General features: G+C 50.0%; 1 protein-coding gene across 6 annotated transcripts in view; it reads left to right on the top strand.

Moving 5' to 3' along the window:
* Positions 1 to 421: 421 nt before the first annotated feature.
* ANKDD1A (ankyrin repeat and death domain containing 1A) overlaps positions 422 to 15,177 on the top strand; it is a 37,824-nt gene continuing 23,068 nt past the window's right edge. For 4 of the 6 annotated variants that reach the window (XM_078448734.2, XM_078448732.2, XM_078448733.2 and 1 more), the window contains exons 1-4: positions 491 to 504; positions 3,896 to 6,132; positions 9,499 to 9,597; positions 14,439 to 14,543. In XM_078448734.2, coding sequence (XP_078304860.2) covers positions 5,833 to 6,132; positions 9,499 to 9,597; positions 14,439 to 14,543 — 504 coding nt within the window. In that variant the 5' untranslated portion in view covers positions 491 to 504; positions 3,896 to 5,832. Of the gene's footprint in view, positions 505 to 3,895; positions 6,133 to 9,498; positions 9,598 to 14,438; positions 14,544 to 15,177 lie in introns of all 6 variants that reach the window. The other 2 variants (XM_060618276.3, XM_060618280.3) reach the window with 2 other exon arrangements.

Raw genomic sequence — 15,177 nt, 5'->3', positions numbered from 1 at the left:
TGGAGTCTTTTAGCTTCTCCGGGCAGCTGAGCAGGCTCCAGAGTCTTGAGGATGGGGCCTGCCAGAGGCCTTGCACGAATGTCCAGGGCCTGGAGGCTGGGACAGTCCCCCCGTCCACGGGGACCTGCAGAGCCCAGAGTGGCCCCGACCCCCCAGCCTTGGATGTGAAAGGCGCGGGGCCATCGGCATGGGATGTCGAGGGAGCTCCAGGAGGCCCCTGCAGCCTGGTCGGGGATGGGGACGGGGGTAGGTGATGTGCAGCTGCGCCCACATCATGCTCAAGGGCCAGGAGGGACCGAAGGGTCTGGAGCAGCGGCTTTCGCGCGCACCCTGGCGCTCCTGGGGACCCATGCCCTTCGACCCCAACTCAGCGCCCCCTTCCCTCCGCTCGCGGCGCCGCGCCCAGGCGGACGCGCGGCGGGCGGCGGGCGGTGGGGCAGAGGCGCGCGCCCGGGCTGCGGAGCGGCGGCATGGAGGAGCCCCCGGCGTGGGAGAACGACGGCCGTGAGTCAGCCATGCCGCGGGACCCGGGGGCGGGCGCGGGCAGAGCCCAGAGGATCCCCGAACCCCCGCGGGGAGCGACCAAGCCTGCGATTGGCGCTGTCCTCGTGGCCACCTCGGTCGTGGGCTTCTTTGTGGCGCCCAGAGGAACGCGCACCGGGGTGGGGGGAGCATTGGCTGCGCGTCTGGGACTTGGCGGCGCCATCGGTCCTGAGAGCAGGGAGCTGCTGCGGTGGAGACATTAGCTAGAAATAAGATGGTTATGCGATCCTTTATTGAGTACTTACTTTGTGTGCCGGGAAGAGCCAGGACAGGCATGTTATTTGATCTTCACAGAGGCCCTATGGGTAAGACATATTGTTATCGCCATTTTGCAGAAGAGAAAGCTGAGGCCCAGGGTGATTAAATAAGTTACCCAAGGTCACACAGCCGTTAAGTGGTAGCAATGCTGAAGGCCCCACCTCTGCCAGAATGTTGAGATTGGTTGGGGAATGAAGACCATAGCAGATAGGGAAAATGAAACCCACAGGAGGGGAGCTGTGGTGTGCTGCAGGTGGGATGAGGGCACCTGAGAGTCTTGCTCAAGGAGTGTGCTCAGTGCCAGTGTCTCTGGGCCGGTCAGCATCCGTGTGAGCGTCAGCCAACCTGGGAGGCTTTGGCTGCACACCCTGGGAGGGGGAGAGAGAAAGATTGTGCCAATGTCCTCACACTGGGTTAAGGGGCTCTATCAAGGTGCTGTTTCAAAGGGTGCAGGGTTCTGCCTGGGTCAGAGGATCTCTTGAACCCACCCTCAAAGAATGTACAGCAATGGAGCATTCGTGTGTGGGGGAGGGAATTCTGGGCAGACCATGCATCATGGGGAAGGTCTCCCAGGCCAGGGTACAGTGTATATTTGATGTGGCCAGAAAGAGGATGCATGGGTTGAGGTGGATGGTAAAGAGATTAGGCTTGATTTCACTGGGGTCATGCAGGGTCTGCTTGCTCCCATTCAGACCCTTGGCTGTTTGCTGACACAAACAAGCCACTAAAAGGCCACCTGTAGGCTTCCACTAAGAGAAAGGGAGTCAGAGCTGGAAGGCATCTCTACAGATACCTTTCTTCACCCTTCTGCAGTTTTACAACCAAAGAAACCAAGGCCTCTGAGGGTCACATGGCTAGCCTTAGGAACCTGCTGCTAGAAAGTAGCAGACTGGGTACTAGATCCCCAGCTTCTCTAAACTCACATCTAAAGTGCCAGCTTTTTTCCTGAACTTGGATCATGGTGTTGTTCAGCCAAGAGGCTAAGGAAACAAAAGCTCGGGACCCAGGGCTTTTGGAGGTGTTTGAGATCTGAGAAGGGTTCTTCCAGAAGAGCCCTCTTCTCACCTATAAGAAAGGCATCCCTTTTGGGGGTGGGAAAGGGTGGAGCTAGCAGTGGAGACCACACCTGGAAGATGGTGTTTTCCCCACTCCCCTGCAATATTGACCTGAAGCTGCCTCTCCCTCAAAGCCTCTTTCCTGCCATTTACTTGAGCTTGTGGTTTGATTTTCCAGGGGACTAATGAGTCTTAATTGGGACAGCATCTTATGGTTCCAATGCCTGTGAAGAGTTTTAATGATTTGTATGTCACTCATTCATTCAACAAATGTGTGCCAAGGCCTGAATTTGGGGATTCAGCAATTAACAAATAAGACCTCCCCTGTCATGGGCTTATAATGGGGGAAGCAGACAATAAACCTCATCAATATGTAAGTATAGCATATGTCTGTGGTGAGGGGTGCTATAGAGAAAAATAATGCAGGGGGGCGGGTAGGAAAGGTGCTTTCTTTGGTTGGGATTTCACAGGCTTAGAGAGCCCTGAGTGAAGGAGGCCCTACCACTTCCATGTCTTTGGCCACCAGAATTTATTCTCTGACCCCTTTGCTTTGGAGAAATAATAGTGATAATGATGATGATGGCTCTATTTGCCAGATACCATGCTAGGGGCTTTTCATATCTTATATCTAATCATTACAATAACCCTACAGGGTGGCACACATTCCCCATTTTGCAGATGAGGGAACTGAGGCACAGGATAATTAAGTAACTCAAGTCACATGGCCGGGAAGTGACTCAGAGCTGAACTTAGGGCCATGTGATCGCCCAAGGGCAGCAGCTCCAAGGTCCTTAGGTTGTATCTATGAGGCCCAGGAAAGCACAAGACCCTCTCCCATATCTGGAAAGCAAATTGATGGCAGGCCTGTCACCTCAGTGCTTTCCAGCCTTCTCTGACAAGTCACTGGCCACCTGTCCCTGGATACACCAATGGGCTAGATCTGGACATTCACATTGGACCAAACATGTAGGATGATGTGGGTTTGGGGGCAATCAAACCACAGATTACCTGCCTTGTGATGACTGTGCAAAGGGCCAGCAAATATTTGTGCCTTGTGCTAGTGTATCTAAACCTTTCTGGAGGAGGGACAGGTATCTATAGTCTGAGGATTTTTGTGTCACTGATAGAAGCAGAATCTTATGGGTTCTTCCTTATGCCCAGCTTTGGGCCTGCTGTGAGCTGTAGGTGGATCAGCAAGGGTCAGATATGGCCAGGGCCCCAAGGAGCTTGCAGTCCAGCCAAGGACACCAGACATCCTCACAAGACAAGAGCAGTCAGAATGACAGCAGTGTGGGGGTCTGGTGAGAGGTGCCCTGGACCACATCACCAGGCCTGGGTCCTCCTGGCTTGGCCACCACCCCTCTGAGCAGAGCCCACTGCTGCCAATGGCAGGAGGCCAGCAGGGGGAGCTCTGAGGCTCCCTCTAGTCGGAGATGATGGTGCAGCATTGAGGCAAGAGGAGCCCTGAGAGAAGGCAAATCAGGGTGGGGCCTACAGCTGGGAGGCAACAGCTGGTTAGGATTGGGGATGAAGAGAGATGAGATGGAGGGACGAGGACAGAGAAGCCGGGTGATATGCCTCTGGCCTTGCCCGTGCCTGATGAAGTAGGTGGCTCAGTAAATCCTGGCTGCCTTCTTCAGTGGACAAAGCCATAGAAAGGTAGTCATCAACTCCAGTGGGAATGAATTCCATTCCCTTCCTCAAGAGCTGCTCTTAGGGTCGTGAAAACTGGATGATGGGGCACCTCTGAGGGCCATGACAGGCACACACCTGGCTCCTGTGGATGGTCTTGCCGTGCTGTCCCATCTTTAGGGTTTTGCTGAGTCCTGGTTGTGTGGACATGGGTTGAGTTAGTGAAGAAAAGCAGCTTGTCTGGGGACGTCCCCTAAAAGCGGGGAGAGGCATCCCTGCCACCATTTCCAGCTGGAAGACCCCCTGTCTGGGACACGTTCAGGGCCAGGGAGGAGCTGTTCACCTCTCCTCTGTATGCAGTGTGGGGTGCTCTCCCCCTCATTCCATATCCCCTTTTCTGCCCCTAGTGCTTCCTCTGGAAAGGCAGCTCCATGAAGCTGCCCGTCGGAACAACATCGGAAGGATGAAGGAACTGATCGAGAGGAAAGTCAACATCAGGGCCAGAAACCACGTTCGTAAAGGGGCTCTTCCAAATCAGGGTGCCTGGATAGGAATAGTGCCTGCATGATGACACCTCCATGCAGGAGGAACAGTTCCTGGAGCTGGAGGCAGGAGCATTTGCATATGTTACTTGGGGGAGGCTCAGATTGTCCACTTTGGCTTAAGGTCTCTGGGGCGTCTCTGAAGTCAGGGATTCCTAGCCAGGCTTGGGCAATTTGAGAACTCACGCGCTCAATCCCCATCCCCCACCTGAAAGGCACACACAAGGAACAAAGGTTAGAGTCAGGAGGGCAGGGGGGTTGAAGGTCAGGAATCAGAGGCTGACAGATAGGCAGATAGGGGCAGAAGACTGGAGGGAGAAAGATGAAATGATGCCTATGGTCAGAAATCCAGGGGTTCAAGACCATGAAAGGCCAGACCAAGACAGGCTGAGCATGTGTGAGGAAGCAATTTAGTTTAGATCTCTGAGCGCCCACTATGGGCCCAGGCAGATCCTGGGGGGCTCAAAGACCAGACAGGGAGGCAGACCTAGCCCACTGATTAGACCTCAGGGAAGGCTGCTGATGGAGTGATCTATAGCCCCGCTGGGGGAGGAGACAGAGAAAAGCCATTCCTTCTGATGGGGAGCCCTGGGGATAGTCCTGGGTGCCACTCAGGGTAGCTTTTCCCTACCATGGGGCTTCTGGCTGCCAGGCTTGTCTTAGGGGGATGTCAGCCTGGGTGGGAGGTCAGCGGAGGCTGAAAGGGTTGGATGTAGGATTCCTGCCTGCAGCAGAGGCTGCTCTGTCTGGGGTGACACGACAAGGGTATGACCTGGGTCTTCAGGGCCTGCCTGGGGCCCAGTAAGAGTAAGAGGAATTCCCAGAGATGTCTGATGTGCTCATCCACCTGTTTCCTGGTGGTCCTCACTCACCCCCTGAGAGGTGAGGAGGGCAGGAAGGATTAGTCCTATTTATAGATCAAGGCAGGCACAGACAGTCACCAAGCCACCTCAGGTCACACATTTCATTGATAATTGGAGCCTCAGTCTCAGCTCCTGGGCAAACACTTGCAAGGAAGCATGGACTTGTAGGATGATAGGATGCTAATGCCAGATTCATTCATTTACTTGTTTGTTTATTCATTCAATCCGTCAGTATTTCTGAAGGGCTTACTCTGTGCCGGCACTGTGCTAGGTGCTGGGGACAGAGCAGAACTTGTGCAGATGGAGTCCCTGCCCTCTTGGAGTCCGGGTGGGGAGAACAGATATTAAACAATGTGTCTCATGAACAGTTCGTTCCCACTGTGATTAAGTTGAGAGCATGTGGAGGGTCTGAGGGGGCCCCCCTACCTGTAGCAACCAGGGATTTTTGCAGGAGCCTGAGTGAAGACAGGAAGAGGGGATAGTGTGGGCAGAAGCCTTGAGGAAGGAAGACCACACAGAAAATTAGCATTTCCTTTTGTTGTTCCCTTTTAAGCTAAAAACCGCAGGTCATGAGCTGGAGGAAGGAGGATTCCCCCAGTCCTGCTCAGATGTGCTGAGGCCAAAGACCATGATGAACTTCCAGGGTAGTCTGACAAAGGGGTGGGGGACCAGGCCCCTTCAGCCCATTCTGAAGGAAGAAGGGGATTGACCCAGGTGGTCAGGGGCCCTCAGGGACTAGGACAATAATCCTCCGACTGGTGGCTGTCCAGCAGAGGGAGCAGCAGGAACAAAGACAGGCCGTGGGGGAGTAGTTTGGCATTTCTAAGCCGTGGCAGGCAGGGCCTCACAGGGCCTAGGGTTAGGAGTTTGTCCCAAGAGCAGTGGGAAGCTGTGCAGTTTTAGGTGAGAGACGGATGGGTCTAGTCATTGTGTTTGACTATGTTCATTTCAGCTGCTGTCATGTGGAGGAGGAGAAAGGGGCCTGAGTGGGGCTGGGGCCCTGCCCTCTTGTCACTAGAGCCAGCAAAGGCCCTTCCACCCTGCAGACCAGCTGAATTGCAGCTAAGGAAGTGGGAGAGGGTGGGGAGGTGGGCCAGGCAGGCAGCTGGTGCCTCACAGCTCTTCTCTCTCTCCTGGCAGGTGGGCAGGGTAGCCCTGCACTGGGCTGCGGGTGCAGGGCATGAGCAAGCTGTGCGGCTGCTCCTGGAGCATGAGGTTGCTGTGGACGATGAGGATGCGGTAGGGGACCCCTCATTCGGGTTAATATTTCCAAATGATCCTGAGATCATATTCTCTGCCTCTCTGCCTCTCCCCTCACCCCTCTCCCCTCAGTCTTCAAGGGCCAGTGACACTGCAATGATCCCAGTTTTCCCCTGTACAGCCATAAGGACCTCTCCAATTTCAAGAGCTTTTTAGTTCTCAGCCTTTCAGTCCCACATGATACCATGTGAACAGGGAGAGATATGGGCTGTAGAACAAATAATTGGGTGGATTGATAAAGGACTTTTTAGTAAAATACTCAGGAGGTAGGTCTCTCATGATATGCCATGGGACTCTGCTCTTTAACATTTTAACCAGAGACTGGAATGAAAACTAACAGTCTTACTAACAAATTGGCAGGTGACACATTGCCGAGAGAGAGCACTAAAGAATAACAGGGTCTAGGTTTGAGGAAAGGGCTGGGTCTGACAATGACATTTGACAGGGATACACTTAAGAATCCAAGCTTAGGGGCACGTGGGTAGCTCAGGGGATTGAATGTCCAACTCCTAATGTGTTATTATTTTTAATTTTTTTAAATATTTATTTTTGAGAGAGAGAGAGAGAGAGAGAGAGAGAGAGAGTGAGCAGGGGAGGGCCAGAGAGAGAGGGAGACACAGAATCTGAAGCAGGCTCCAGGCTCTGAGCTGTCAGCACAGAGCTGGATGCAGGGCTTGAACTCGAGAACGGTGAGATCATGACCTGAGCCAAAGTAGATGCTCAACCAACTGAGCCACCCAGGCACTCCTGAGTGTTCAACTCTTGATTTCGGCTCAGGTCATAATCCCAGCACTGTGGGATCAAACCCCATGTCGGGCTCCATGCTGAGTGTGGAGCCTGCTTAAGATTCTCTCTTTCTCTCCCTCTGCCCCTCTCCCCAGTTCACTCTCTCTCTCACTCTAAAATTAAAAAAAAAAAAGGGACACCTGGGTGGCTCAGTCTAAGCATCTGACTCTTGATTTTGGCTCAGGTCATGATCTCACAGTTGGTAAGTTTGAGCCCTGTGTCGGGCTCCGTGCTGACAGTGTAGAGCCTGCTTGGAATTCTCTCCCTCTCTCTTTGCCCCTCCTCTGCTTGCATTCTCCTTGCCTCTCACAAAATAATTAAATAATGGGGTGCCGGGGTGGCTCAGTCAGTTAAGCATCCAACTTCAGCTCGGGTCATGATCTCACAGTTCATGATTTCGAGCCCCGTGTCGGGCTCTGTTCTGACAGCTCAGAGCCTGGAGCCTGCTTCAGATTCTGTGTCTCCTCTTCTCTCTGCCCCTCCCATGCTCATGCTCTGTCTCTCTCTGTCTCTCAATAATAAATAAACGTTAAAAAAATTAAATAAAATAAGTAGATAAATAAATAAATGTTAAGGCATTATAAACTTCCCTGCAGAGATTTACCTTTAACAGAAATACTTTTCTTTGCCCTGGATTGTCTTTGCTCCCAGGCCCCAGCATGAGGGGGAGCTTAATTACAAACTGGGGCTAGGGGGTGCGGCAGCAACACCTTCTTCCCCACTCCTGCCCCATCTCCTCGTTTAGAGCTGACGCTAAAAGGAGAGTATCAGGGCGCCAGGTGGCTCAGTCGGTTAAGGGTCTGACTTCGGTTCAGGTCACAATCTCACGGTTGGTGGGTTCAAGCCCCCTGTCAGGCTCTGTGCTGACAGCTCGGAGCCTGGAGCCTGCTTCTGATTCTGTGTCTCCCTCTCTCTCTGTCTCCCCCCCCCCCCCCCATTATATCTCTCTCTGTCTCTCAAAAATAAATAAATGTAAAAAAAAATCTCTTAAAAGGAGAATATCTAGGATCCTTAGTCTGAGTTTCCCAATAAAATACTGGAATGTCATGTGATAGGCCTTTGCCCCCAAAGACCCCTCCACTGTCACCACTGTGCTCTGTTATTTCTTATTTCTTCCTTGAGGGAATGAGTGAGAAAAGAAGGTATGAGGAAGAATAGTAAGAGAGAGAGAGTGCTTTTATAACTCTTCTCTATTTTCTTTGCAAATAGTAATAAATGTATTTTGAAAATTAAGAAAGGTGATGGATATGCCTACTTTAGTAACAGAAGGGTGAGGGAGACAAGAGAGGGAAATCCTGCTGTTGGGGGGAAGGTCTCTAGGGATATACCATAGGGCTCTGTCCTGGACAGTTCTTGGAACTAGGATGCAGAAGTATCCCTGGGGTTCCCACTGACAGGAGGCTCTGGCTCTCATGACTCTCCTCTCCCAGCCCTGAGCCTTGATCCTTTTCATTCCCAGTTTCCTGTGGGCTTCCTGCCCCCACCCGCCCGGGGCTGGGGATGAGTATACATTCTCTCCCTCAGCCAGCCAGCCCACAATTACTGATATTCTACCCAGTGCTGGGTCTTCCGCATAACCCCATGAGGGCAGAGGTCAGGGAAGGGGCTCTGATGATCTCAGAGTGCTTCACAGATGCAGGAAGAGCTCCTGCAAACAGGTGGTGAGCCGCCATCAAAAAAGGGCCCAGACATATTCTCAGTTGTTCCAAAGGGCATGTGGGGTGGAAGGCACCAGGGATTCAGATTTTAGTACAGCGGAAAGAGGGACTTTCCAACAGTGAGTGGTGTTTTTCAGTGCAGTAGATGTCTTTGTAAGGTGGCAAGGCGTCTTCTGGCTTAAGCCATCTGCCTGGAGGACGTCCTGTAGGAGATTCAAACAGTTGGTTCTCAAACACCAGTCCAGGGTGAGGTCTTTACCAGTCACAGCAAATCAGAAAATAAGAACAATGTAGTGTGTTTTTCATGAAGCTGTATTCGGAAAGAGCATCTTCTCTAATTAGTTTCTCCCCAACTTTTTGTATTAAAATATTCCTGCTTTTTTTTTTAAAGAACTTTTTTAATGTTTATTCATTTTTGAGGGGGGGGGGGATGAGGGGCAGAGAGAGAGGAGGACAGAGGATCCAAACCAGGTTCTGTGCTGACAGCACAGACAGTGTGGGGCTTGAACTCATGAACTGTGAGATCATGACCCGACCTGAAGTTGGACGCTCACCCGACTGAGCCACCCAGGCATCCCTAAAATGTTCCTTGTTTATTACATGCTGGGGAGAATAGATGGTAACTGTTTTCTTTTTAAATTTTATTTAGCAAAAACAAAAGTTTGCAATAATCAGCCCCTATTTTGGGCTTTACTAAAAAGTCCTATTTCTATATTTTGTCTCAGCCTCTATTTTTAAAAAATGCCATGGTTTTTATATTCCTAAATCTTGGTGCTCCCCAGCCCGGGTGGCACTTATGGTCCCTTATGGTTGTATGATTTTCAGTGCAGACATGGGCCCAGGTGGCACAGCCATACCTGCTTACATTCTTCTCACCTCCTCCCTGTGTCCTCTCCCCCAGTTTGGGATGAACTCGCTTCTCCTGTCTGCCTGGTTCGGCCACTTACAGATCCTGCAGATCTTGGTCAACTCTGGGGCCAAGATCCACTGCAAGAACAAGGTAAGGCCTCAGATGGCAGACCCCTTGCTCCCGGAGTCTCTGCCGCCTCTGTGCCCTGCCCCTGCAGCATGGGTCTGCCCCCACCTCTGCTCCCTCCTACTCCCCGGGTGACTCTGCTGCCCCAGCTTGCCCCTGCCTTCTGAGAACCCTCTGGAAGTCGCAGCTGAGCTCAGCCCCGTGAAGTTGGGACGCTCAGTGTTTCCACTGGGGCTGGGAGAAGCTGCTGGGGTGGTTCTTCCATCAGCATTAAAAGCCTCTTTCTTCTAATGCCCCCGACCCTTTACCACTCTGCCATGTTGGAACAGTCCCTAGCCCTCTGGACAGCCTCCTTATTCACACAGGAGGAGTCAAAGTAACACCCTCAGAGGGTGGTTAGGAAGATTTAATGAGAGAGAGAGAGAGGTTGGGGCCTCCCCCCCCCCGTCTTCTTCTGGGCGCTGCCTCCCTTGTGGGGTGGAAAGAGGAAAGTTCTGGTTACCAAACCCTGGGACCTTGGGCAAATTACTTCAGCATCCTGAGCCTCAGTTTTCACACTGGGGAAATGGGGATGCTAGTACCCACCTCTGAGCTGAGGGAGAAACTCAGTACTCTGTATAAAGTACCTGGCTCAGTGCCTGGCACATTAGAGAACCTGGCAGTCTCTCCCGGCTCATTGGTGTGCTCTGTGGTATGAGGGAGGAGGGTCCCCAGCAAGTCAGATCTCTGCTGGGGATCTCTGCACTGGTGTCTCACCTTTTAGGGGGTCATTGGCCCTTATGAAAATGCAAACATTTCTGGACCAAACGCTGTCAGCCAGGGGGTCTCAATCTGGAGATCCTTAGAACTCAGGGTGGGGAAAAAAGGGACATTTTTATTTTTACAAACTTCTATTTAAAGGTTTAGTATTAGTTGCAATGATGAGCGAATGCAGAGTGGAAGTGGCATGGTCTTTTGAAGCCAAGGCTGGGAAGTCACACGATACCACTTCGACCATATTTTATTGCTTGAAGCTCCTTGCAGGGCCAGCCTGGATTCAGGGGATAGAGAATATTGGATTCTCCCCCTTAATGAGAAGAGTACACAATCCCATTGCTTTGGGTGTTTCCAGAGGTGTGAGGAATAGTTGTGTCCATCTTTGTAAGCAGTCCCACCGACTACTTTTCTATTCCTTGTTCGAGGACCTCCCTGGAGGTATTTATCTCACCTGTAGAGGAACCTTGAGCCAGGCCATGACTGCGCCACACTCTGGCCCTGGAGTTTTCTTCCCCCCCCCCCCCCCCCCCCCGCTGTTTACCTGGCTCTACTTTGCCAGGTACTGGTGATATCTAGAGTTTTACCAAACTATAGGCTGTATTAACATTTCAGCAGTTTTTCTGTTAATGTCCTACAAAGTATTTAATCATCTTGTCTCCTTACTCTCCTCCAATTTTATGACAATTTCTCAGTCTTTCCTTGTTTTTCACGACCTTGACACTTTTGAATAGCACTGGTCAGGTATTGTGCACAATGTCCTTTAATTTGGGTTTGTCTGATGTTTTTCTCATGATTAGAATGGGGTCATGGAATCTGGAGTAGAAAACCACAGAGGTTAAGTGTCCTTCATTGCCTCCTGTCAGGAGAAATAGGATACTGTCCAGTGACAAAACAAAAATAATTTATTTAAATAAACTCTCTGCCATCTTGAGCCACCCAGGCACTCCTGAGTGTCCAATGCAAGGCCTTGGTAGTGTGGGACTCGAACTCCCAACCTAAAGATCAACTGAGCCAGCCAGGTGCCCCCAAAAGGCAGCTTTGTAGCAAGTTTGATGTCCTTTATTCGAAAGAAAACAGTCCCTGGGTTGGGGGAGTACAGCCCTTCACAACAATTGAACACTCTTCTGGAGAGATTTTGGGTAAGAGCGAATTTTATAGAGCCCCCAAAGCAGCAACACAGAAACGGCAGGATTGGCTGCTAGGGGGTTTCTTTGTAAGGCTAGTGGGTCCTGTTTTCTAGGGTCAGGGGAGCTAGTACAGCTCAGTGTATGTTAGATTGTCATTGTTCTACATTAGGTTTCCTGTAAGTGCAGGCTGAGGTAGATTTAGATTTGTGACCTGGGCCAGGTCACTGGGGCAGCCTTCATTTTGTAGGTCTCAATATAAGAATTAACTTTATCAGTACCAACATGGCCTGTCACTGGTGATGTTACCTTGATCCAGTTCTGATACCAACTCCAATGTGTGTGCTTTTTTCCACATCACCAAGCAATTAAGTCAATTCTCCATGGACACTGACTGGGTTTCCCACAAATTTAACTCAATTCCAATACTATCTGCCTAAAGATAGTGTCAGATTCCACTGGTTAAGGGTTTAGACCTCCAAGACCACCCCCATTTCAGAAGCCAATCCCAAGTCCAGGCTGTTACCTGGGCTTCTGACCGATTAGGTATAAATCAGAGGTTCCTACCACCCCCTCCTTAGTTTTGATTAATTTGCTAGAGCAGCTCACAGAACTCAGGAAACTAGTTTACTCACTAGATCATAAATATATTACAAAGGATATTAAAGGATACAAATCAATAGCCAGATGAAGAGATACATAGCGTGAGGTCCTGAACAAAGGAATTTCTGTCCTTGTGGAGCATGGGACCCAGCACGTGGATGCGTTCTTGAGTTCACCAACCTGGAAGTTCTCCAAACCCGGTCCTTTCCCGTTTTTATGGCAGCTTCGTTTCATAGACAGGATAGATTAAATTCTTGACCATTGGTGATTGACTCAACCTCCAGCCTCTCTCCCCTCCCTGGAGGTCAGGGGGTGGGGCTGAAAGTTCCAACCCTCTGGTCTAGTTGGTTCCCCAGGCAACCAGTCCCCCATCCCCCTCCCCCCACCACGTCTTCAGTTACCTTGGGGCTTCCCTTGTCACCAAATTAACGTTAACAATAGACGTCTTAACCGCTCTGTACACTTGGAAAATTCCAAAGGTTTTAGGACCTATGTGCCAGAAACAGGACCAAGCCCAAATATATATTTCTTATTATAAACCATAATTTCAGGCTTGATCACGTGGTTAAGTGGTGTCGCCCAGGTTTCTCCATTGGAGTGTTAGCATTTTTCCCTTCCCAAACTCTATTGTCAGAAATGCTTTGTGGTTTTAATTTACATTTCAATAATGACTAATGATGTTAGATATCTTTTCATATGCTTCTTTGCCACCTATATATCTTCTTTGTGTCCAAATGACTTTTTAATTGGGTTAATATCTCATCGATGAGTTTTTAGAGTTCTTTATAAATTTTGGAAGTGTTTCAAGATAAATTTTAGACATCACTATACTTCCCTCTAAATACTCCGTATGCATAACATTCACTAGAATTCAATTTCTTTGCTTAAAATGAAATATACAAGTCTTAAGTTTATATTCACTGGGATTTGACAAATTTTACTTCAGCGTAATCCAAATTACTGTCAAGATGTACAACATCATTCTGTTGATTTTTATGATCTATCGATGGTTGCAATCCATTTGAAAAACAGTGCTCTAAACAATCTAGCTATAATGCAATGCCTTGGTAGAAGCTCTGGGCTATAAACAGGATTTGCAAACCTCCCTCACTAAAATATTGCTTCTGGAGCCAAGAGACCATCTTTCTGCCGACCCCTTTTCCCACCCTGGCCACTTCTGTCTGTTAAAAAACAAAATTCAAGTGAGTAAATTTAAAGATCTAATTGGCTTTATTCAATGATTCATGAATTGGGCAGCATCCCATCTAGCAAATAGAAAGGAGCTCCAGGGAACTGTATAAAATGAAAGACTTTTATAGGCAAAAGGAAGTGGGGCAAAGAAGTTATTCCAGCAAAGACTGGATTGTTTTAGGCAAGATCACCTTCCTTCAGGGGACAGTGGGGGTGGTCTATCAGGTGGTTGTTTGTTTTTTTTAAGTTTATTTATTTGGAGAATGGGGGAGTGACAAAGAGAGAGGGAGGGAGGGAGAGAGAGAGAGAGAGAGAGAGAGAGAGAAAATCCCAGGCAGGCTCTGCACTGTCAGTGCAGAGCCCAGTGCAGGGCTCCAACTCATGAACCATTAGACCCTTAACCAACTAAGCCACTCAGGTGCCCCTGTCAGGTGGATTTCCTCCCTATTATTGACCAGGAAGATCCAGACTGACTGGCTAAGATGACTTATCTGGGAGAGGCTGAAGCTGCAATTAGGTTAGGTATTAAAGTCTCGATTTGGTGATGGGTGGGCCTTAGCACAGGTGACTCCATTTTGGGTCTGTTTTCTCCTTTTTAACACCTCCTAGTCCTTGCAGACCCCATCAGCTCTCACTCCTCCCCAGAAGGTTAGGAGGTTACCACCTAGAGATAGACACTGGGTGCTTAGTCACCTCCTTCTTCTTTTGGGGCCGTTTCTAGGTAAGCAGATGCTAGAACCTTTTAACAATGTCCTGTGGTGGGTAGCATTCTGAGGACTATTAGTGCTATACAACCTCACCTTACATCCCGAATTATTTTTCAGCGTATAACAAAACTTGCTGTAGAGGATGCTGTCCAACCCCCTCAGCCACCCACTGAGGTAGTCAGGGGTTATTATCCTGATTTGACCTATAAGAAAATGGAGGCTTATAGAGGTACAGATAACTTGGTCAAGACCAGACTGCATTGCTGATAAATGCTGGAGCTGGGATTTGAACTCTGGCGTCCCAATTCCTACCAGGCTCTGTGAGGCTGAGTGGGCACTTGTGGTTTTCCCCATTTATATACTGTGTTGTTTCCATGGTAAAGCTGTGTTCTAGGTTGCAAACATTCACCGTTTGGGAGACAGCCAGTGGGTGAGAAGGGTCCTCCTTGGTAGACTGTAGGGACCACCCTGGGCTTGTTTCCAGGACGGCCTGACCTTACTACACTGTGCAGCCCAAAAAGGCCACGTGCCAGTGCTCGCATTCATAATGGAAGACCTGGAGGATGTGCCCCTGGACCAAGCTGACAAGGTAAGAGTGGCCTCAAGGCTGTTTGTCCTTCCCGTTGGGCTTGGGGCTCCTAGGGCCACTCCTGCCCATTCCTTAAGTGCATCCTTTGAGCTATGAGGGTAGTGCAGACTGGACCCTCCCTCAGGGAACTGCGGGCCTAGAAGGGGCATTAGGGCACAAATGAGTCAGATAAAGGAGGAACATGATAAGTTCCCTCAGAGAGGTTCTGATAAGGACTAACTAGGTAGGTTAGAGACAGGAGCCACTGCTTTCTGCTTCCTGGAAGAGGTGGCATTTGGTGAATGAACTGGGTTAATGAACTGGGTTTTGTTGGTAAGATTGGAAAGCGGGGAGGTTTTATAAATAGAGAGGAGAGCATTGCTAAAGCTTTAGAGGTAGAAAAGGGCCCTTTGTGTGTGAGTTTAGATGGTTTGTGATTTGGGGAGTGAGAGCCAGGGGGCTTGTTGGGAGCCCCGCATGGAAATCTCCACTGACTTCAAGACTCAGAAATCTGTCCTTTATTCAGTATGCGGCAGGGAGCCACAGAAGGATTTCAGTGGGGGAGGAACCCCACCCAGTGGGATCTTGTTGGAGAGTTCAGTCTGAGCTTTCCAGGGAAAGCATGTAGGGTAAGGGGAGGGGAGAGCTTCTGGGT

Source organism: Panthera onca, chromosome B3, assembly GCF_046562875.1.
Source record: "Panthera onca isolate mPanOnc1 chromosome B3, mPanOnc1 haplotype 2, whole genome shotgun sequence".
NCBI classification, from domain to species: Eukaryota; Metazoa; Chordata; class Mammalia; order Carnivora; family Felidae; genus Panthera; species Panthera onca.
This window is presented reverse-complemented; position numbering and strand designations above follow the sequence as displayed.